The sequence below is a fragment of the Crocodylus siamensis genome, chromosome 12 (assembly GCF_052110815.1).
Source record: "Crocodylus siamensis isolate JL-2025a chromosome 12, ASM5211081v1, whole genome shotgun sequence".
In the NCBI taxonomy this organism is placed as follows: Eukaryota; Metazoa; Chordata; order Crocodylia; family Crocodylidae; genus Crocodylus; species Crocodylus siamensis.
This window is the reverse complement of record NC_143406.1, coordinates 25,514,675-25,536,507: the sequence shown is the minus strand read 5'-3', so window position 1 is coordinate 25,536,507 and position 21,833 is coordinate 25,514,675. Positions and strand designations below refer to the sequence as shown.

Here is a 21,833-nt window from a genome sequence, read left to right as displayed (position 1 = left end):
TTGGGATCCCATTCCAGAGCCTGGCAGCCCTAACCATAAAGTAATGCCTCCTGATATCAAGCCTGAACCTGCTCTCACTCAATTTGTTGCCGTTATTCCTTGTTATCCCAGGTGATACCCGGGGGAACAGAGCCTCATCTATTTTCTACTGGTCCCCGCTGGTAAGTTTATAGACGGGCACCAGATCCCCTCTGTTTTCTCTTGTGGAGGCTGGATAGATTCAGACCCTGTAGTCATTCTTCAGAGGGCCTGGTCTGCTGCCCTGTGACCATGCAAGTGGCCCTCCTCTGGACCCTCTCAATGCTAGCCACATCCCTCTTGAAGTGCGGCACCCAGAACTGGACACAGTACTCCAACTGTGGCCTGACCAGTGCTGCATAGAGGAGAAGGATCACCTCGCTGGACCTGCTTGTGATGCATCTGTAGATGCACGAGAAGGTGTGGTTAGCGGTTGCTAACCGCTTCCTCTCATTGATGGCTCATGTCCATCTTTTCTGCAGCTGGTGGGTGCTTGGGGCCCTGAGAGGCCAAGTGACCTGCTCCTCTTCACTCAGCATGTCTGTTACAGAGCAGGAAATTGAACCTGAGTCTCTGATGTTGCTGGCCAGTGTCCTGTAGCTAACCAGCAGTAAACTCTGAAGACCTCAAAGACTTTTAAGACCTGAAGGTGAAAAATCTCCACAAAGTCAGTTGCCTTGGTTTTTGTGAAGGAGTTTGTGCTCTAGCTTGCTACAGTCTGCTACTTACACTGTTACATACGGACTTCATATTGTCCCTCTCTGTTAATGGGATAATCCCTCCCTCTTCTGTGCCAAAAATCTGAAGGAGAAAGAGGCAAGTGAGAAGAAGAGGGGCAGCAACACTTCTAAAATGATGACTAATTATCCTGTGGAATGGAGTGCCATAAGAACTTCATAGATTTCATAGACATTAGGGGCTGGAAGGGACCTTGAGTCCAGTGTGTACCCTGCCCCCCTACCTTCCCCCATAGGTGGGAGGTCAGCTGGGATCAGCTGATCCCAGCAAGAACAGTATCCAGATGCTTTCTGAAAGAGTCCAGAGTAGGTGCTTGCACCATCCCTGCAGGGGAGTCTGTCCCAGAGCCTAGACACACTCACCGTAAATAACGTTTTTTTTCTTATGTCTAATCTAAATTGGCCTTCCTGGAGTTTATGGCCATTAGACCTGGTTACCCCTTGGGGAGCTCTGGTGAACAGCTGTTCTACCAGGTCCTGATGTACCCCTCATATAATTGTAGGCTGCTACCAGCACCCTGGTAGCAGAACGATAGGGTGCTGATCTGCCATTGATTTGGGTCAGGTTATTTCAGTTAAATAATGTCCTTTTTGAAGCTGAGCCTCTGTCCTTTCCATTTAATGAAGTCATTGGAAAAAAGATGGAAAGAAGGCCATGCAGAAGAAAAGTTTTTGTCTCGCTAGTAACAGGAACCTAGGTTAAAACCAGAGAAGCAGCCACCTCACTCAACTACACACCCGTCTTCTCTTGTCTGCTTACATCGTTCTGCCTCCCTGTGGTCATATCTGTATCATTTTTGGCACTTGCATGCAGGCAGCCATTCTGTTTCCCAGCAGTATGGAGGCATTTGTGAGAGTGCATGCTTAGCATGTAGATGAGGCATGCAGAGGTTACATACATGGCCTACTGCATGGACGTGTACCATGGTTTAACCCCAACAACTAAATAGATTACATATTTACCTGGGAAGCTAGAGAGCTGTGTTCTAGCTTCCCACTGCTGACAGGGGTTTTGAATCTGTATTTCTGAAACTTCCCAGCCTAGTGCTTTAACCACCACACCACAGGTTAACCCTTATCCAGGCCCTTCTCTAGCACTTATTTTGGAGGTTGGCCCCTGGGCAGCCATGAGCGGGAGATATGTGTGACCTGGAAGAAGGCAGCAAGCCAGAAGGTGTGTGGCTCAGTGAGGTGGCTGCACCTCTGGGTTCTAGTCTGGGTCCTTGTTTCTAGTGGAACAAAAACTTCCCTTCTGCACGGCCTTCTCTCCATTTTTTCCAATTACTTTATTAAATGCAAAGGGCAGAGGCTTAGCTTCAAAAGGCAGCAGAGGGCAGCAAAAAGGCCTGACAAATGCCTGGCCTGTGGTGTGGTGGTTAGAGCACTATGCTAGGAAGTCACAGTAGATATAGTTTAAATCCTGTCAGGAGACACCTGGAGGTCTTCAGCTTCCTGGGCAAGTCCCTAGTCACTGTTAACTGGGCTAAAGCACAGGAGGGCCATCCTTTTCCAGTTTGTTTTCAGGGCACATGTGCCCATAGACACATGCTCGTAATCATCTATGCAGCCAGGGTAACACATCAAGGAATAAAATGGCTACCTGCCCATAATTAGCAAAATACAGTGTAGATGGATTAAAAAGGTAACTAAGAAGAAACAGAATTCCACACATGCCTCATGTTGCCCCTTTCTGTTAATAGGATGATGCCGCCATTCTGTGGTAAATGCTCGAGGCAAAATAGACAGGAGAAAGAGTGTCTCAGATGATGAGTAATTAGCCTGTGAAACAGAATGTCAGAAGACTGATAGGGCACTGAACAGCTGTTTTGCAGACCTGCGTGCAGCCTTCTGTTTCGGGCTCTGCCACTGATCTGCTGTGTGATTTGGGTCAAGTTACTTCAGTTGATCTTGCCTTTGTTTATCCCTTCCCATCTTCTTACACTCTTGTGTGCTTAGGTCACAGAGTCATCAGGACTGGCACTATTTCTTCTTGTGTCAGCAGAGTACATAGTGGCAGTGGAGCCCTCACCTTGTGGGGGAGGCCCAAGGATTCACTTAAGTAATGTAAGCAGTAGGTAAATAAAAGGGAAAAAATTCTGAGACCAAGAGCTCTAAAAGATTTGACTTTGCACAAATAGTAATAAAGCCTTAGGCTCTGGGGCATACTGTCATCATCACTGTGACGGGGCTAGACATACCTGTTCTCTATGGACAAGTTGTTACATAACACTCCATGACTGGGATTTTTGCACCTTAATATTTGTCCCCTTCTGGATGTGGAGCTGGATGACTTCTGGGTCTGACCTGGTAGAGCAATTCCTAGGTTAAATATCAAATAAATTAGTAACCTTGAGTGACACGAAGTGAATTCCATCAAGGAATTGTGGGAACAGAAGACATGAGATCAGTGTCTCCAGAAAGCCTTGATTGGATTAAAGCTGTATAACTTGAGTCCTGCGAGTATTTTCCTTTTCATGTGAATGCACAGGCTTGATTAAATAAGCTGCACAATGGAATATAAATTGATTACTACCTTATTTGTATCTCATCAGCTGCTCTAAAAATAAGTAATGCGCATTATGATTAAGGATCAGTGCCCCTGATACAGGTCCTTGTGCAGCTGATTCTGTACAAAGGAGGCACCATTGTCTAGTGTCTAGAGTATAGCAGAGAGCCTTGAAGGCCAAGTACTGCCACAAACACATGGGTTAATGACTCCACTTTTTACCCATGTTATTTATTTGCATTACTTCAAATGCTTGAGGCCTCAGCTGAGACCCAGGCCTCATGATGCTGATCATTGCATACGCTTTTAAGATGTAGCTTTTTTCCTGGAGAGTGTATAGTCTGTACAGACAAATAGGAACAGAAGCTTTATCATATTCACTCTTTGGATGGGGAGCAGAGGCCTGGGGAGCAAGCTGCATAGGCAGTTTAAGTTAGAGCCAGGAACTGCATAGGCAGTTTAAGTTAGAGCCAGTGTGCCAGCCCTTCATCAGCAAACCCCAAATGCAGCTGTGCCGACTGAAGCTGTACCATCACTCCTGGGAAAAGGCTCTTGACAGGCTTCTTTGTCCTGCCAGAGTGAAGTCCTGAGAATTTTCAAGGAATAGTCCAAATAAAACCAGAGTGTTACTGTATGAATCTATGTGGGTATAGATCTTCTTGGAGCTACTGCTGTGCTGTTTCCCCCTTGCAGAGCCTCTTTCATAAAGGCCATACCTTTTTCTCACATGCACAGCATTGCCCTCTCCTCCCCTGAATGGTGTCTGTAGATGACAGGCATACAATTCATAACCCTCTGCAACTGGGGAGCATTGATCTGCTGGAACTGTCTGCTCTTCTCCTACAGTGCTCTCACACTGTCCCCCTGGGTGCCTTTGTGTTTTCCCCTCAGGGTACTTCCGGGAGGGGTTTCTGGCAGTGCAGCATGCTGTGGACAGAGCCATCATACAGTACCATGCCAACGCCTCCAGCAGCAGTCTGCTGGAAAGGGTCACCGTGGTTGTGCGGCGCTTCCCCTACCCACCTTATGTCAACGACCTCTTTCTCCTCGCCATCCAGAACCAGCTGCCCCTGCTGCTCATGCTGAGCTTCACCTACACCTCACTCAATATCGTCCGTGCCGTTGTGCACGAGAAGGAGAAGAAGCTGAAGGTAATGGAGGAGGCTTGTCAGGGAAGGTGTCTTGCTGGCAGACTGCTGTAGCAGTAATACAAGTCACTGTAGATCAAATGACACTGGTTTACACAAGGTGGAACTGGTCACCTAGATATCCCACGTAGGGGTGTGCAGAGTGAAGATGAGCACAGCAGTGTCACTCTACTGTGTTGGCTAGCTTGGTTTCTTCACCTGTCTGTCTGTTTATGCTAAAGGAAATTGTTCACATCTGTAGGTGATCAAGTACCATCTATTGATGGGTGTGAAGAACACAGGGGAAGTGATGCTGTCACAGGATACTAGGGTAGAGGAAAGCCTGAGCACTCTGTCTGGCAGAATGAGAGAAAGAAGAGACTCCACTCTACTAGGGATGAGGGGTGGAAAGCAGAAGTGGGTAAGAGACTGAGCAAGGGGAAAGCACATCAGAGAATAGCCCTAAAGGAGAAACTGGTAATGGGAAGATAATTGCTCTGTTTCAAGCAGTTGGAATCTCCTTTGCAGGAAAACAACTCTAAAGGAATAAAAATCCTATAATCTGTAGCAGCTTGATGTCAGACACTGAACTCTGCATTCTGCGGTTTGCTTACCCATTCCAGATGTCATTAATCTGCTGGCTGCCTTCTAAAACATAACCCTCTTTTTAAACTGCTGAGTTAGGAATAAATCCCCTTCTTGCTGGGAGCCAGAAGGCAGAAGAGGGGGAGGTTAGGATGGTCTAGTAAATGCTGTGGAAGAATGTGGCTAATTCTGCAGCTGGAATCCAGCCCTGCCACCCTGCTGTGCTGCTTTATCTGCTTCAGCAATTGCTATTAGGTTTGCAGGCAGGCAATTCTCATGGGTTAGAATGCAGCTTCAGGATAGATGGAACACATTTGTGGGTGACCAGGATGCATGAAAAGGAGTTGGCTAAGGAGATTTTGGGGAGAAGGGAGCTTTGTTTTCTGAAAGGCAAGTTGCAATGAGTTTTATTTCATACTTAGAGACTTAGGTCAGCAGTTTGGTACCTCATAAGCTCAGGTAGAGCATCATACTTTTAATGTGAGAGTCTAGGGTTTGATCCATCTGGCTGAGAATACTGTCCTATTATGCAAGAAGTTAAGATTAGATGGTTTCAGTGGTCCCTTCTGGCCTTCACCTTTTGGGTTTGGATCTCAGTTTAGTGCTTCAGGGGGAAAAAAAACAACTTGTTCTCAGCATTCTTGCTTAATCTGACATTCCCTTGAACTGATGGGCAGAGACCACCTTGGATTCAAAAGTGAAATTGCTGTGGATGGGGCTTTATGTCAGCAATGGCTACTCTTGTGCCATGTGAGTCTAGCTGGTTTCCAGCACGTGCTGTGGGGCACCAAAGGGCTAAAGCTTTCTCCTTCAGTCCTGCAAAGGGAGATCCTAGTAGGGAGCTCCCCTGGCCTGCCTTGCTCCTGTTGTGAGCAGCTATTGCACCCTTCCGGCAAGGGAATAGGTGCAGCTTAGTGTGATACTTCATCTTCCTTGTCTTCCCCACAGGAGTACATGCGCATGATGGGCCTCAGCAACTGGCTGCACTGGAGTGCCTGGTTCCTCATGTTCTTCCTCTTCCTCCTGGTGTCCATCTTCTTTGTCACCCTGCTCTTCTGTATCAAGGTGAGCATCCCAGTTTGGATTTCTGCTCATTATATCAGAACCAGGGTGCTCCAGGGGCTTTGGGAGCCAATGGGTGGGCATCAGTAGGTGGATTTAGATGGAGGGAAGGGTGGATCTTTCAAGAGCTGCTTCTCCTTCCTCCGTTAGGCTTCCCATTATTACCTCTGATGTAGAGAGTGTCTCTCTGAATGGTGTGGCAAGCTGAGTTAGGTGGGCAGTGGGGAAGAAAAGTTTTGAAGTCTCTATTGAATGTTAGAGGCCTCTTCCAACATGGGAATAATGGAAGTGTGGTTTGCTACTTTAGTCTGGACCTCAGCTATACTTTGTTTCACCAGTTTGAGCTTTCTGTGAAGACTCCTGGCCTTGCTTTTATACACAGCCCCACAGTAACTGTGGCACTGAGTTCCACAAAGCCAGAAGCTTAGCAGGATGCAGGAGGGTGCTGGGACACTTGCATAGTTAATGAGACTATCCAGTTATCAAAGGACCTGACACACCAGGAGTGTTTCATGCAACCTCCAATTCCTGGGATCTGGGAGGAAGCTTTCCTCATGGGGAGGCTACCAGAGGTGTGGGGAAGGAGACGTGCCCCCTTCCTCTGAGGCAGCTGGTCCTGGCCCCTCTCCAGGATGGGATACTGGAGAAGACGCTGGAGCTCTGACCATTCCAGTGGATGACCACATCGGAGTCCTTGGGTGGCCTCTATTCCCAAGACACACTTTTAACACCCTGTAAACCATGGTCTACAATAGGAAAGTTGTGACCTATAAATTGCCCCTGGTGCTCTGCTTTTATACTTAGACCCTTTCTCTACCATTGTCTCCACCATCATGGAGCTGCAGGTCTTAGACATTAACTCCACTGTGTCACTGGTGTGCACTGCATATGTAACAAATAGGATGATGCCATGGATTTTATCTGCAGGTCAGTGAGCAAGGGGCAGTGCTTACCAACAGTGACCCCACCCTGGTGTTCACCTTCCTGGCAGTCTTCTCTATCTCCTCCATCTCCTTCAGCTTCATGGTCAGCACCTTCTTCTCCAGAGGTGAGTCTTTCTCTTCAGCCTTCATGATGTTCCTCAGCAAGGCTGCCACAGGAAGAGACTGTGGAAATGGCACCTTTCCTGCTGAGGAGATCTGCTCCTTGTGCACCCCTGTCAACTGATTTTACTTAGGCAAGTTGGTAGGACATGTTTCCTGGCAGTGCTCCAGGCATAGTATGGTAACAGTGTAGACAATGCCCTAAGGACATTATTTGTTCTAGCACAGCATTTCTCAACCCATGGGTCGTGACCCAAAAGTGGGTTGCAAGAATATATGAAATGGTTGCAAACAAACTTTAAAGACGGATTCTCCTTTAAAGGAGAAAAACGTGGGAAACCATGGCTTTTCCCTTGCAGGCTGGCAGAGTTCCACATTGAGGGGCTGGAGCCTGGGGGTGGGAGTAGCAGGTCAGGAGTAAGGGGCACTGGGTCAGGACTGGCCATAGATGTTTACAAATGGATCCTGGTACAAAAAAGGTTGAGAAGCACTGCTCTAGTGAACCTTTACCACCAGTGGCATCATGTGAGGGGGACAGAGTCAGGCTAGATTTCTGGGCACCTATACGCTTGCCCAGTGCCTAGTTAAGCAAGTCTACTAATTGGCATGCTCCAGCAGCCTTGGTGTCACGTGTACTAAGCATCCCTGCACTTCAAATTAGTGGCAGGGGGGCTTTAACTAAAGCTCATCAAATGGGATTTAGTTAATGTGCCCTTGCCACCATTTTGAAGCATGGGACACTTGAATACATGAGACACTGTGGGTGCTTTAATTGGAGTGGCTCCCAAGAGCCACTTTAAAGCACCTGCACCCTGGAGCACATGTAAAGGCACCCCTGGATCCCAGGATGAATTTGCAGGGCTGGCATTCAGAAAACAGTTTACCCTCCAGCTTGGAGTGCTCTGGGACTTGAATGGAAATGGTATGTTCTAATGGTTAGAGCATGGCAGATCTGGGTTCTGTTCTACTGACCCACTGATTGCCCATCAGTGAGTCATTTATCTCTTCTGCACCTGTTTCCTATTGGCAGATCATAGAGAATAACTGCCTTTGCCAAGGGCCAGGGCCTCTGTGGTCAGAAAGCTTTGTAGCACCACTGAGCATGTCTGTATTAGTTTGTCTCCACACTGTATTGTTGAAATCCTGCCCCCTTTGCCTCCATCTCTGCCTTTTACAGCTAATGTTGCAGCTGCTGCTGGAGGATTTCTGTATTTTTTCTCCTACATCCCTTACTTCTTCATCTCCCCCCGCTATGACCTGATGTCTCACAGCCAGAAACTAGCATCCTGCCTCATCTCCAATGTAGCCATGGCCATGGGGGCACAGCTCATTGGCATGTTTGAAGGCAAAGGTGAGTGGCTGTCTCATTTATGCACTGCTATTGGATCCAGGCCTGGCCAAGGTTGCAAAGGTCAGGAAGCTCTACTGGAGGCACAAACTGAACTTTGCACTTGGCATGTTCAGTGTTTGTGTCTGATGGTTTTCAGCCCAGCTTTCCTTGGTTCTGGCTTTCCTTGGGTCCTTGTGACGCAATCCTGTGCCATTGGAAGGACAGTGTGAGTCAATGGGCATTCTGGCATTATTGCCAATGAGAGGGGAACAGCTCATTCTTGGGGCTTCCTTTTTGAGGGAACTGTTCTCGCATATGCTTAGTATCTTGAGAGTTTTGACTTGCTTAAACCATGCACGTATTCTAGCTATTGCCGCAGGTTTTAGAAGCACCCCATCTCTAAGGGAAATCTGGGCTTCACAAAGCAATGCTTCTTCATCGGCTTTCCTGTTGGTACCCAAGTTAATACTGCTTTAAGGGACGTAATTCATTAAGTTAATGGCATCTGCATGTAATTTCCATGCTAATTAGAAATATGTCTTTGGATGCAGGAGGGACAATATCTTTGCAAACAGACACTTAGGAGTAGATGGAGACAAAGAGAGGGTTTCTTAGTGGTGAAAGGCTCACTCTCTTGTTAGAACAGCTCTATAAAATGCCATAGAGGAGGGTGGCTTTGGGCTCAAGGGAATTGGGTGATCTGGATTCATTGTCTATCAGTTAATCTGTCTCTCCCTCTGTTCTTCATCTGTTCAATAGGGACATAGACAGCTTTAGGTCAGAAGGGTGCCACAAGGTATGATTCCTCAGATATGCGAGCTGCTTTGTAATTGTGGTCATGGAGATCTCTAAGAACCTGAATAGAAAATGGTGCACATGAAAGTGGTGGGTAGATCCACAAGTGGTGTCTGGGATATGAGCCTTCAGAAGTCTGCCATTGTGGGCATGAGGAGTGTCGGGAGGACCAATGGGTTCTTAATGTGGTTCTGTGTGTCTCAAATATAGTGGGGGTTGAGACTGGATGGATTTGCACTGCCACTGAAATGTCCTTGTACTAGGGAATTCTGCTGTAAACAGGGCAGATACATGACGTGAAACTTTAGGTCCCTGTAATTTACTTGAATCCAGTTGTAGATTACCCAGTGATAAATCATGGATAGAAATATACCAGTGCAAGTTACACTGGTTTGGTTGTTGTATATCCTCAGCTTATCCTGGGGGACTTGTTTGCTCAAGACACTCTGCTTACTTCTATCCATAACTTAGCGCTGTGCCTTGTCACTACCCAGCTTCCTGCATGCCCAAAATAGTTACTTGCCTGTCTGCTCTGGATCAGCTGAAGTAAATGACACTGGTGTAGACTTGTATGTCCAAGCTGTGAAAACATCATGGTTTTAGCAATGTCTTTGTTTTGAGACCCAGGTGGAGATTTTGAAGACTAAATAATGTAATCAAAACTGGCCATTGTATTTCCTTTAAAATTGCGAGGTACTTTACAAATCAGCAGAGACAGAGTCCCTGCCCCATAGAATCTACAGTACTGGGGAGTGGACCTGAAGAAACGACCAGCTTTGTTCTAGTCTTGTTGTTCTGTAGGATTGATGAGAATGAGGTCCTGCAGTAAGTTGGAGATTTCCCCCATATGTTCTTACAGGTCTTTTAAAGTAAATTACAGAGCACATTGCAAATATGTGTCAAACTTATTATATCTGGCATTTTAAACACACGCACATAGATGTGCGTACACGCACACACGACAATGACAACTCAACACTGCATTGACTGTGTGTATATGTATGCATGCCTCTCATTAAGTATTAATAAGAATGCACACCACTGGGTTCACTGTCAGCATCTGGAGGATAGGGTGTAGGCTGTACTTGTGCTCATTCTTACTAACAGTCTTGGGTGCATTTCAGGGTCTGGTATTCAGTGGAAGGACCTCATGAAGCCCGTCAGCATAGATGACAACTTCACCCTGGCTCAGGTGCTGGGGATGTTGATTGTGGACTCCATCCTCTATGGCCTGGTGGCCTGGTATGTGGAGGCTGTCTTCCCAGGGGAGTATGGTGTGCCGCAGCCATGGTACTTCTTCTTGACGGTGAGCATTGATGCCTAGCTGGCAATGTTGGAGATAAGCTGGTGACTGCTCCTGTAGCCTATGCACCCACTGCAGCAGGATGTCAGTAGGAACTGCAGGGTAAAAATCTTTCTGCTGTGTTAGGCAAGATATCAGATTTAATTATAACAATGGGCTCTTCTAGCTTTTAAAATGTAGGTGTGAGTGACACATAGTTGTCAATCAAAGAAAGTCCTGAACTGCTTTGCAAGTTAATGAGACTTCTATTGAAAGTGGAAAGCTCTTTGCAGGCATTGACTTTTAACTCCTTGGACTGGAATTTTGGCATAGATGGCCTTGCCAGTGTAATTGCCCCATCCCCAAGTGCTTGTGTGCAAGGGCTTGGAAAGAAGCCACAAGCAAAGATCTGATGGAGTGAAACCTGTTAAGAACCATGGTCTGTGTGATGTTGGCAATATATGGAGTGGCTAACACAGGCCATCACACTATCAATTGTTTGGTTGGAAGGCTGTTTTTGTGCCCTAGCCCCTAACCCAGTCTGTTTATTTCAACACCTATCTTGGTAGTGCAGCTTGTACTGACCAGAACCACCTGCCTTTCTGCCTGGGGCTCGTGAGCCAGAGCTCTGCTCACCAGAGAATGTTGCAAGGAGCTCTGAGACTCTCAGATCAGGAGATTATTTGGGGCTGTGGCTCCTGGTACCTGTGCATTGTATGTGCAATGGGTTGACCCTGTGGTGTGGCTAGAGAGGACTCCCCTGGGTACCTGGACCTGGGAGTGGCCTTTGCCTGCTCCTTCCTCAGGGTTTTAACATCATGAGTGATCCCTAAATTCTGGAGAGTACAGGTGGTCCCTTGAATGTCAAGCAGTGGTTCTCAGCCTTTTTGAACTCGAGGCACCCCTCTCTGGACTCGCGATTCCTCCATTACTTTTGTGAATTGAGTGACAACCAATTTCAAAAACTAATTAATATATTATAGTATTTACTTCCTTGCAGAGGGGCTATGCAGTCGGAGTGGGGGATTGGCCAGGCAGGGACGAGCCTGAGCCTGCGCTTATCTACTTATTTCCTCATACCTCGTTTTTCTCCTTACACCTTATTGCACCCTAGCAGTTGGAGGTATAATTTCAGTTTCTGAGCTCTGGGGTAGAGATCCCAGGGCCATTTTTATTCGGAACAGGTGATTTATGGGAAGCGGGGAGGAGGGGCTGCGACTGACTGAAAAGTGGGCACCACCTCTTTAAACATCCCTCCTGCCTCTCACTGCCCCAAGCATCCACCCTGGGGAGGTGATATCTCACTGGGTACATTCCCTGGGCCCTGTTGAGTTGGCTGGTCGGTGCCTAGGATAGCTAAGGTTTCTCACAGTGACTATTTATCCTCTGCTTGGTCAGGAGTGCTATAGGAATGACCACACCCATGACAATATGCACTCACCCCGAGAGAAGATTTCTGACTTTAAGCAGAAGGCAACTGTATGTATAAGAGTTTTCAGCCAGGGATTGATCTGTTAGCTTAGATGGATGCCCTGAAATGCCTTTCTAGTGCCTAGAAAGGGTATCAAGAACCAGAGTCCTTTGGTGGAGGAGTAAACTAATTCTCTTGATACCAGTTCCCTCCCCTATTAATAGCCTTCTCCAGTAGGTCCCTTAGAGACCCTGAGAGAGTCTGGGAACTCTTTCTGGGTGAGGAGCTGGGATTAATTGTCTGACACCTTGATATTGGGAGGCACTGGGAACCATCAGCTTCCAGCAGCCCTGGGGCAGAGTGCTGATTTGAAGGGGGCTGTTTCTAAAGCCTGCCTCAGTGGTGTGTAATGGGTCTGTCTGATGTGTCTGTTTCTTTGCTGCTGCTTTGTCTCTCTACAGTCTGAAAGTATCTGAGTGCAAGTAGATGATAGGGAATGCAGGTCAAACAAACATTTGTCTAGGATGGCTTATACAAGGAGGATTCTGCCTGGAGCAGGGGATTGGACTATTGTGACCTCCTGAGGTCCCTATTTTTGTGGTCAAGAGCCAGCTGAGAGGAGGGAAAATCATTGTGTGCTGCAGTGGGGTCATCCATTCCATCTCTGTGTTTCTCCTCTCAGCCCTCGTATTGGTGTGGGCATCCAAGAACTGTCCTGGGAAAAGAGAAGGAGGAAGAGGAGGACCCAGAGAAGGCCTTGAAAAGCCAGTACATTGAGGAGGAGCCTGCTGACTTGGTATCGGGGATCAAAATCAAGCATCTCTCCAAGGTAAGGTGTTCAAACTTCTTCCTCTCAACCAGGTGGCCAGCCTGAGAGCCATTTGGTTCAGGCAGCAGAAATCCTCCCCTAGCATCAAGATTCATGTTGGCACAGGCCAGGCAGTTTTGGTGGATAGTATCCAGTGGTAGTTGCTATGGGAGGTGCGACTCAGAGCTTGCCTTCCCCACCAGCCACAGCTTCTTTTTGATCCTGTGGGATCTCCACAGAAAATCAAGGGCAAGTGATCAACAGAAGTTTATTGTAATACCCCAGAGTGCAGAAGCCTTGCATCAGCATCCCTGAAAGAGATCAGCAGGTTGCCCAGTCCTTCAGACCCTACTCCTTATCCTACCAGAAGCAGTGATGCTGGTGCATCAGGTTCCCTGCAGCTGCTTTGCTCCACAGCTTGAAGCAGGAAGTATATCTGCAACTATCTTGCCTGCAAAGCACTTGTTGCACCATTCAGTCCAGCTTGTGCCACTGTGGATCTTAGCTGTCCTTAGTCACTGTGCCATGTTCACTGCACACACCAGCCTCCCATTGGGCATGTGGTGTCCTGAGACTCTGATGTTTCTCTTCCAGTGCTTTCTCCCAGTGTCCCTAGGCCAGAAACATTCTTTATACTATGCTCCTGCTCTCTGCCCTTTAGTGGGGCCTCTGCAGTCATCTGCTCATAAATCATCCCAGTCTAACAGACCACATTCTGCTCTGCACAGGGCCCAGGCAGATCTTGACCTGGGAGCTCTTCAGAGTTCCAGGTCACCAAGTGCCTAGCACTGTGATGACACACTGGCTAGCCTGAACATCCTAATTACAAGGGCTGTGGGTGTGAGTGAGTCTCAGCCTTTGGCTTCTGACCCAAAGGTGTGACATCTTACTAGTGGGAGGAAATAATCCCTTTATGCTTCAAACAAAGCCCATGTTTTATCTCTTGAAAGTCAGTATTTAATTCATCTGGTCAAATGTTTCACTGCATCTTATATAATGGTATGAGTGCTCTGGGATCTTTTGAGGTGATAGAAGTGGGAGAGCGGCAGGTCCTTCCTTCTGACATGTGGCTTCCATCTTGCTGTGCCTGCAGGTGTTCAGAGTAGGGAACAAGACCAAGGAGGCAGTGAAGGATTTGACTCTGAACATGTATGAGGGGCAGATCACGGTCCTGCTGGGACACAATGGTGCTGGGAAGACAACCACCCTCTCCATGCTCACAGGTATGAGTCCTGCTGGACAGTGTGTGGTGTTGCCAAGGGAAGAGTACTAGGTGCCTAGGCACAGTGGGGAACAGGGGGATGCCTCCTGCATAGGGGACATATCTCTAACTGTGGAACAAGCAAAGCTGTAACTGTTGCTTGAGCTAGGGATAGGGGGCGGTTCCTGAACCTCACTCCTGGCTCTTGCTGAGCCCCAAAGCGGCATCTGAGGACTGCAGAACAAGATACCACTGCTGCCACGGGGAAGCTACTGTCTGAGGGAGCAGTTAAGGGAGTTCTGTAGCAATGTATTGCCCCTCCCTGCCCTGGGGCTGAGCCCATTGACCTCACCAGCTCAGGGAATGTGGGACTCTCCCTGGCTTGTCCTACTGGGTGCCTGATTGCCCTGGGTAGACATAGCCCTCGTGTGGATCCCAGCAGTGCACAGAATGGAGGACTGGCCTGGCGGGATCACACCACTGGCCCATTAAGTTGGGTATCCTGTGTCCCGCAGGCCCAGTGCCTGACATACTGGAGGAAAGAGCAACCTGCTCAGCTAACTGTGAGAAATGGAGGAGTGACTTCCCCACTGGTCTCTGGAGTGATCAGCTCTCCCCCAGCAGCAGGGCTCCCTGCCTGCACAGCCAAATCAGGACTAACCACAGTTGGCCTAAAAGGGGATCCTGGGCTGCGGGGAGGGTGAGGTAGTGACCATTTCTGCCTGGCACACAGTCAGATCCCTGCTCTGTCTGGCTGTCACACTGGTTAGGCAGATCATGGGGAATCAGAGAACATAGTTCAGTTTGACTTGTGTGGGGGAAGGAGAGAGGTCACCTCTTCACTAGTGTTGGGTATAGTAGAGACAGGCTCTAAAGGGAGCCCTAGTAACTTTTGTTTTCTGATGAATGCTCCCAGTGAAGTTTATGGTCCCAGGTGAAGGCTGTGGGAAGCCTAGGGGCTCAGGGAGCTGAGGGCCCCTGGGTGAGCTTGAGAGAGAGGCACTGGTACCTCACCACTTCACTCCACAGCACAGGGTGTTCATGTGTCTGTGCTTGTCCCTAAACTGCATCCCCTGGTGCGTTCCTCTTCCTAGGTCTGTACCCTCCCACAGATGGCCAGGCATACATCAGTGGCTATGAGATCTCCCGGGACATGGTTCTGATCCGGAAGAGCCTGGGTCTGTGTCCCCAGCATGATGTTCTTTTTGACAACATGACCGTAGCAGAACATCTCCACTTCTACTCTGGGGTGAGCTCCTGTGTCATGTTATCTGGCTGACTTCAGTGGGAGGGAAGACTCCTTTGTGTCTGCAGAAACCTTAGAGGATCAGTGGCTAACTGTAGCTATAGTTTCCAGCAGGTGAAGCCTGTGCTGTCCAGTGTGTATCATCATATGACTTCTGCATACACCAAATACTGGCATTTTATACTTTTAAGATGAGTAACAGGCCAGGACCCCTTTTCTGTACAGGCCGGGGCTGTCTGCACACACACTTGCTGCTGGTTTGGTTCAGCAGGTGGACATCCCTGTGTGGATGTATACATTGGTGGAGGGGCCTGTTTCAGTCTAGAGGAGGGGTCGGCAACCCCCAGCTTACGTGCCGGAACGTGGCACGCAAGGCCATGCCATAGGAGGCCCGGACTCTGGCCATAGAACCTGGACTGCTTGCAGCAGGCAGCCAGAGGCTGCAAACCCTTCTGCATTCACCCTGGGCTCTGTGGCTGGCAGCAGCTGCCCAGAGCCTGGGCTGGCTGGAGCTACTTGGGGTTAAAGTAGCAGTGATGGCAGGGCAGTGTGGGTTTTTAACTTGGTTTAGCAGCCTAAGTTCAACCTCTGGTGCCTCTGTAGGCTTTTCACTCAAGTCACCTTGGTGGGTCTTTATTGCTGTTTTACCCTGAGTTAGGTGCATGCAATGAGCTAGGGGCACACCTTCTATGCAGTGGAGACAAGCCTATGTGTGCTGGGTGGCTGGAGAGCTGCAGTCATTCAGATTGACCAAATCTGCTGTCTCCCACCCCAGCTTTCTTTGTTCAGAGGCTGCTGGATTGGCCGAGGCAAGCAGAGGCTCTAGTAACCTCAGCACAGTGTTTCCACCTTGGCTGGACCTATGCAATCCCCCACTGCAATCTAACCCCAAGGAGACCATGGTGAGGCTGCTTTCTGGGGTAGCACAAGAGATGTTGAGTAACAGGCCAGGTCGCAGGGATCCTGATTTCCAGGACCACTGGCAGGCGCTGGGACATAAATCACTTCCTTTTCTCTCAGGTTAAATGCAGAAGCAGGTTGAGAAAGGGTGGGAGGAGTGATTTTTCTTATGCCTGGGTTACTGATTGAGTAAGGTCTCTCATTGGGTTGGGAGGGAGCAGGCAGGTCCCCCTCTAGCTGTTCTGTTTTACTACACTTAGCTGTTTAACCCTTTTCTCCCTTTGTCCATCAGCTGAAAGGCTACCCCCCAGCCAAGTGCCCAGAGGAGATGGACCGCATCCTAAGGATCTTGAACCTGGAAGACAAGCGCTTCTGTCTGGCAAAGGCACTCTCTGGAGGCATGAAACGCAAGCTATCCATCGGCATTGCGCTTACTGGGGACTCCAAGGCAAGTGACTCTTGCTTGACTTGGGAGGCTTGGTTTAAACCAAGGTGCCCTGGCACCAAAAAGCAAGTGGTGGAGTACACCTGACAGAGATGCCACTGTCCCCAGATAGAAGCACCCCTGAGGGCTTGGAAATGTTGTGCCATGAGGTGTTCCCAGCATTATGGGGCTGCTGGTGCCATGGTTCTTCTGGTAGACCTGTGGCAGTGGAGCCTCCTAGTATAGATGTGGGGTATGGCAACAGAAGGGTTTTTTCTTCTGGTTTTGCTACACCTCGCTGTAGCTGTCTCCAGGTCTTAGTTCTGCCAGCTGGGGCTGTGATCCTTTCATGACCCTAGCTGGCACAGCTATATGGACAAACCTTAGTTGATTTTTGGGCACTGGTCAAAAATCTGTGACTGTCCCTGGAGCTGTTGACTCAGAGCAGGCTGGATGCTGACCTTGTAGGCGGCCACTTTCTGCCCTCCCAAGTCAGGGTAGCAGAGCAGGGATCTAAGACAGGATACAGAGGGTGTGAGGAAGATACAATGCCCCCAGAACTGAAGGGGGAAGCCAGGCTGCCATTTTGAAATTATCTTTGAAGTTGGGACCAGGCGGCTCAAGTGTTCCTGGAGTTAGAGGGCATATTTGTAGCTGCTGGTCTCCTTCATATGACTGGCCCACACGTGTACCAGGCTGCTGGCTTCAGCACTGGCCTTGTCTATCCCTACCAGCAGTATTTTTCATGGCTCCTCATAATGGGACAGTCTTCCCCATGCATAGGTTGTGATGCTGGATGAACCGACATCAGGCATGGACCCTGCCTCTCGCAGGGCAACCTGGGACCTCCTTCAGCAGCAGAGGAGCAATCGCACCATCCTGCTGACCACTCACTTCATGGATGAAGCAGACCTGCTGGGGGACCGCATCGCCATCATGGCCAAGGGGGAGCTGCAGTGCTGCGGGTCCTCGCTCTTCCTCAAGCGCAAATACGGTAAGGGGGAGGGGACCCCACACAGGGCAAGGGGAGCCTCTCCCCTTCCTGCACTGGGTGGCCAGATCAGAGTACTGGAGAAGGAGAGGGTGGCCAGTACTCTGGTCTGCCTTGTGGGCTTGTTGCAGGGTCCTGGCACTCTGGGGGAGAATTTCTGCTATCAGATACATCGGGAGGTACAGGGTGGGGGATGAAGGGGTCACAAGAAAGCATGTTAGGCTCATGTCTCTTCAATTACTCCCTGCCTGCTGCAGTTCCCCCTCCCAGCACACCCTGGAACCTCCTTCCTCTGACATGTATATGACACAACTAGAACGGGGCTCTTACTGCCACAGCTGTGCCCACAGAACTATGTCAGCAGCACTCCATAGTAGACACCCAGTGTGTGCTAGCAGAAGGGTTTTTTTGCCCTTTGCATCGTTACAGCACCTCCCTGAACAGCAACTAAGCTAGCTGAAGCTCTCTTCTGTCAGCAGCAGTGAGTCCATACTGGTTGTCCTGGCTACAGTCACTTTTAGATGACCAGCAAAGCTTTGTCATATGGGCCAGGCCTGGGACTGTCTGTCTGCTTCTACTCCTCGTAGTGAGATAATATTAATCTCTGTGGATGTATTTGACACCACAGGGCGGGGGGTGCTTTCTACACTTACCTCAGCTCAGGCTGTGCAGGCCCATGTTGTGTCTTTTCCCTGTCCACTCAGCCCACCCATGTCTCAGCACTGACTGGCCAGGCCTCCCCCTGGAAAGGATGTTGGTTATGACAGGCTGCCTTGTGTGAATGGGCTCTTCCAGGCGCAGGATACCACATGGTGATGGTGAAGGAGCCATACTGTAACCTGGGAGAGATTTCTCGCCTCATCTGCCAGTATGTGCCCAATGCCACGATGGAGAGCAATGCAGGGGCAGAGCTATCCTTCATCCTGCCCAAAGAGAGCACGCATAGGTAATGGCAACCTCTGGGGACACACCTCTGCATGGGCCTTGCCAGTCTGCCCAGCCCTTGCCAGGTCAGTGTGGGGCAAGCCTAGTACAGCATTCAGTTGCAGGGCTCGGGCTTCTGCCAGCTGCCCCCCACTGTATGGGGTCTAGCAGACACCGGGGTACTCACTGGATTGGGTTGCTTTTGTTATCTGGAAAGGCTCAGGAGGCGGGTTGGTCCTGATTTTAGAGACTAGCATAGGATATGGGAGACCTGAATCCAGGTCCCCGCTTTGCCACAGACTTCCTGTGTGATCCTAGGCAAGTCGTGTAACCTCTCTCCATGCCTCAGCTCCCCATCTGTGTGCTGGGGATAGTGGCCCTACCCTACCTCCCAGGAAAGTGTGGAGGTAAATGCATCCTGTTCTGTGAGGCTTTCAGATGATGGGAAGGGTATAGAAGTACCTAATGCACATAGGAGTCCAGACAAAGTGTGTAGTTTGTGCTTAGTGGATCTCATAGGGCTGCTTAAAGGTACTGTCTGAAGGGTGGTGCACAGAATTATGAGCCTGGAGAGCTGAATGGTGACAATTTTGAGGGAATCACTGTTAGATTTGATCTGAAGTAGAAGTTTAAATACCCTCACCCCCTTGGCTATGCTCTGAGGATGGGTCAGTAGAGCTCCTGGATGGGAGGGCTGGTGTTATTTCCCTACCTTTCAGCCAGCCACAGGACTGACTGGCTCTGGGGAGGAAAAGGTGTGTTGCTCCAGAGCTGTTTTCTCAACCTTTTCTTGTGCATCATCTTTGCTGAAGTCTGTGCCATAAGTGCAGGCACCATTGGCCTTTGGCTAGGGAATGTAGCAAAGCGAAGGCCCTGATGTGTCCTTACCTTGGGGAAATACCTCTCCAGTTCCTGGGTGTGTTATTGCTAAAGCAGCCATTAGAGAGCTCAGTAGTGTCACTTCAGTGCAGTCTTTGCACAGTGATTGAAATAGTTCAGACTGATGGCTGTTTTAGAAAGCAGCTAACAAGAGTCTCATAGGGGTTTAGCAAAGCCGCAGTGAGATGACATGGACTGTTTGGCACAGCGCACACAACTTCCATTTCAAGGCCACTGGGTGAAAACTGAACCCAGAAGCTGATCTGAAGCCAAAGCCTTGCACTGGAGTGGCACAGTTGGAGGCGGAACGGACTTCTCTGTTCCTGCCACCTTGTGTTCAGAGCCTGGGCAGCATCTGTGCTGCATTTTGATTTTTAGCACTTTGACTGAGTTCCCACACATGCCCCGTCTGCCTGCAGTCCCAGGGCTAGGTGTCTGGGGTAATGCCAGCTGGTGACCTGCTTCTCTGCTCTGTCTCCTGCCCATGGTGTAGAAGGTAGAGCGCTTGCCTTGCATTCCCAGTTCAGTGCCTGTATCCCCAGAGCTCACTGGTTCCTCCCCTGTCTCTGCAGTTGGGGTCCAAAAGCAGCAGGTAGAGCTCTCTTTTTCCGTCACTTTTTAGTGGACTATTAAACACTCAAAACAAGTGGAAGGAAGCCTGTCCCTCATGTCTGAATAAGCAAGTCAAGCTCCCTACTGCCCAGCATCTGCTCAGTGACTCTGGAGAGCAGGCTTTAAGTGTCTGTAATGCCTGAGCCAAGAAGGGGCCAGGATGTAACTTCTAACCACCCTGTCTCTTTGCAGGTTTGAGATGCTCTTCACTGAGCTGGAGCAGAAGCGGGAGGAGCTGGGAATTGCTAGCTATGGTGCCTCAGTCACCACCATGGAGGAGGTCTTTCTCAGGTACTCCTGACCCTGGGGATCCCACGCTTGCCCATCTGGGTGAAAGGATTGGGGCCCCGGGCCTCCTGGGCAGGTGCCCACCTCCCTGGCATCCTGGCCTGTGGCCAGGCACATCGGGCTTATGGCCATGTTTGCACTCCAGCGGCTCCTGCCACCACCAGGAGGCCGGGGGCCGCCGGAGATGGGGGAAGTGTGCGGGGCTGTCGAAGGCCACTTGGGGTGGCACAAGCCAGCAGGGACCTGCATGTGGCACAAATGCATCAGTTCACATGCTCCATAGCCTCTATTAATTGAGTCTGCTCTGACTCCTGTGTGTCGGAGCACACAAGCATTTGTGTATAAATGCCCCCAGTGACTAAATTAGGAATAAACAGCTAAAAGAGGGATAAATGTAGGATTTTGTTAGCATCTGGATTGTGCCCCTGGACACAATTCTGGTGGGATTCAAGCCAATGCAGAGCACAGGTCAGTCGCACCATTCCCCTAGTCCATCTTGTTCACTGAAACAGTATGGTGTTTGGTTGCCCAGATGAGCTCTACAAACCTCCCTCCCTCTTCTTGCAGGGTTGGTAAGCTGGTGGACTCAAGCATGGATATCCAGGCCATCCAGCTCCCTGCCCTGCAGTACCAACATGAGAGACGGTCCAATGACTGGGCCATGGATGACTCCAGCAGCATGAGTGGAATGACTGACATGACAGATGACAGTGGAGCATTGATCACAGAGGACTGCTCTAGCATCAAACTCAACACAGGGGTGAGCGCTCAGGAGGAACGTTAATGCAGGGAGCTGGAGAGGAAGAGGGTGGGCAGGGTCTTTGGTTTTTGGTGGGTGGAGTCGAAAGGAAATCAAACTTGGGCTCAATTCTACCATGGTCTCTGCCTTAACTTGCTTATTAAGGGGATAAGAAAAGACTTCCCTTTTAGATGCCCTGAATCTGTCTCTAGGAGCCTTGGACTGCTGAGAGGACAGGTTTTTAAAACACTGCATTTTGGAAAGTAAGCTCTCCTTCTGAGGCAGGCCAGGATCATTACCCTGTCTTGCAGAGGGATGGGACATCCCATGGTCACACAGTAGCAGAGCTAGGGTTAAAACCTTATGGGCATTTTTATGTGTGTTGCAGGATACGGCACCGGGTGCTTTAATTAGTGAGCCGCACTAATTAAAAGCATCCATGCATCAGGTGTATCAACATCCCTGCACTGAAAAAACGATAGTGGGTCGCTTTGAACTAAAGCTCATTGAACTTGTTTTATTTCAGAATGCCCCACTGCCATTTTTTCAGTGCAGAGACACGCTGGGACACTGATACACATGATGTGGGAGGCTGCTGGAGCACATCAATTTCTTTGCTCCAGCAGACTCGATTAATTGGGTCTTCTCTGACACTGGATTTCCAGCAGGTCAGAGCAGGTTCTGCACATATGTATAGGAGCCCTAAGAGTCCTTGCTCCCAGTCCTCTCCTGTGACATGGGATTTCCCCTGCCTCTGATTTTGGATCCCTGGGACTGACATCTTGGCTGTAGGGATTTTCATTGCCTGAATGCTTCTGTTGCTTGATAGGCAGTGGTGTTGTGCCAGTGGCAGCTCTGAAACAGAAGGAACCTTTACAAAGTCACCAGATCCCTGTGCTTTTTGAGGCCTTATCCTGGAAGTATA

At 49.4% G+C, this 21,833-nt stretch overlaps 1 protein-coding gene across 5 annotated transcripts in view; it reads left to right on the top strand.

Moving 5' to 3' along the window:
- The window catches only part of ABCA3 (ATP binding cassette subfamily A member 3), a 105,792-nt gene that overhangs the window by 60,222 nt on the left and 23,737 nt on the right, over positions 1-21,833 (top strand). For all 5 annotated transcript variants that reach the window (XM_090023838.1, XM_090023837.1, XM_090023836.1 and 2 more), the window contains 13 exons: positions 4,153-4,412; positions 5,922-6,038; positions 6,963-7,083; positions 8,256-8,429; positions 10,328-10,509; positions 12,579-12,725; positions 13,798-13,927; positions 15,000-15,154; positions 16,344-16,499; positions 17,259-17,469; positions 18,262-18,412; positions 20,074-20,172; positions 20,737-20,929. In XM_090023838.1, coding sequence (XP_089879964.1) covers positions 4,153-4,412; positions 5,922-6,038; positions 6,963-7,083; positions 8,256-8,429; positions 10,328-10,509; positions 12,579-12,725; positions 13,798-13,927; positions 15,000-15,154; positions 16,344-16,499; positions 17,259-17,469; positions 18,262-18,412; positions 20,074-20,172; positions 20,737-20,929 — 2,096 coding nt within the window. The remainder of the gene's footprint in view (positions 1-4,152; positions 4,413-5,921; positions 6,039-6,962; positions 7,084-8,255; positions 8,430-10,327; positions 10,510-12,578; positions 12,726-13,797; positions 13,928-14,999; positions 15,155-16,343; positions 16,500-17,258; positions 17,470-18,261; positions 18,413-20,073; positions 20,173-20,736; positions 20,930-21,833) is intronic.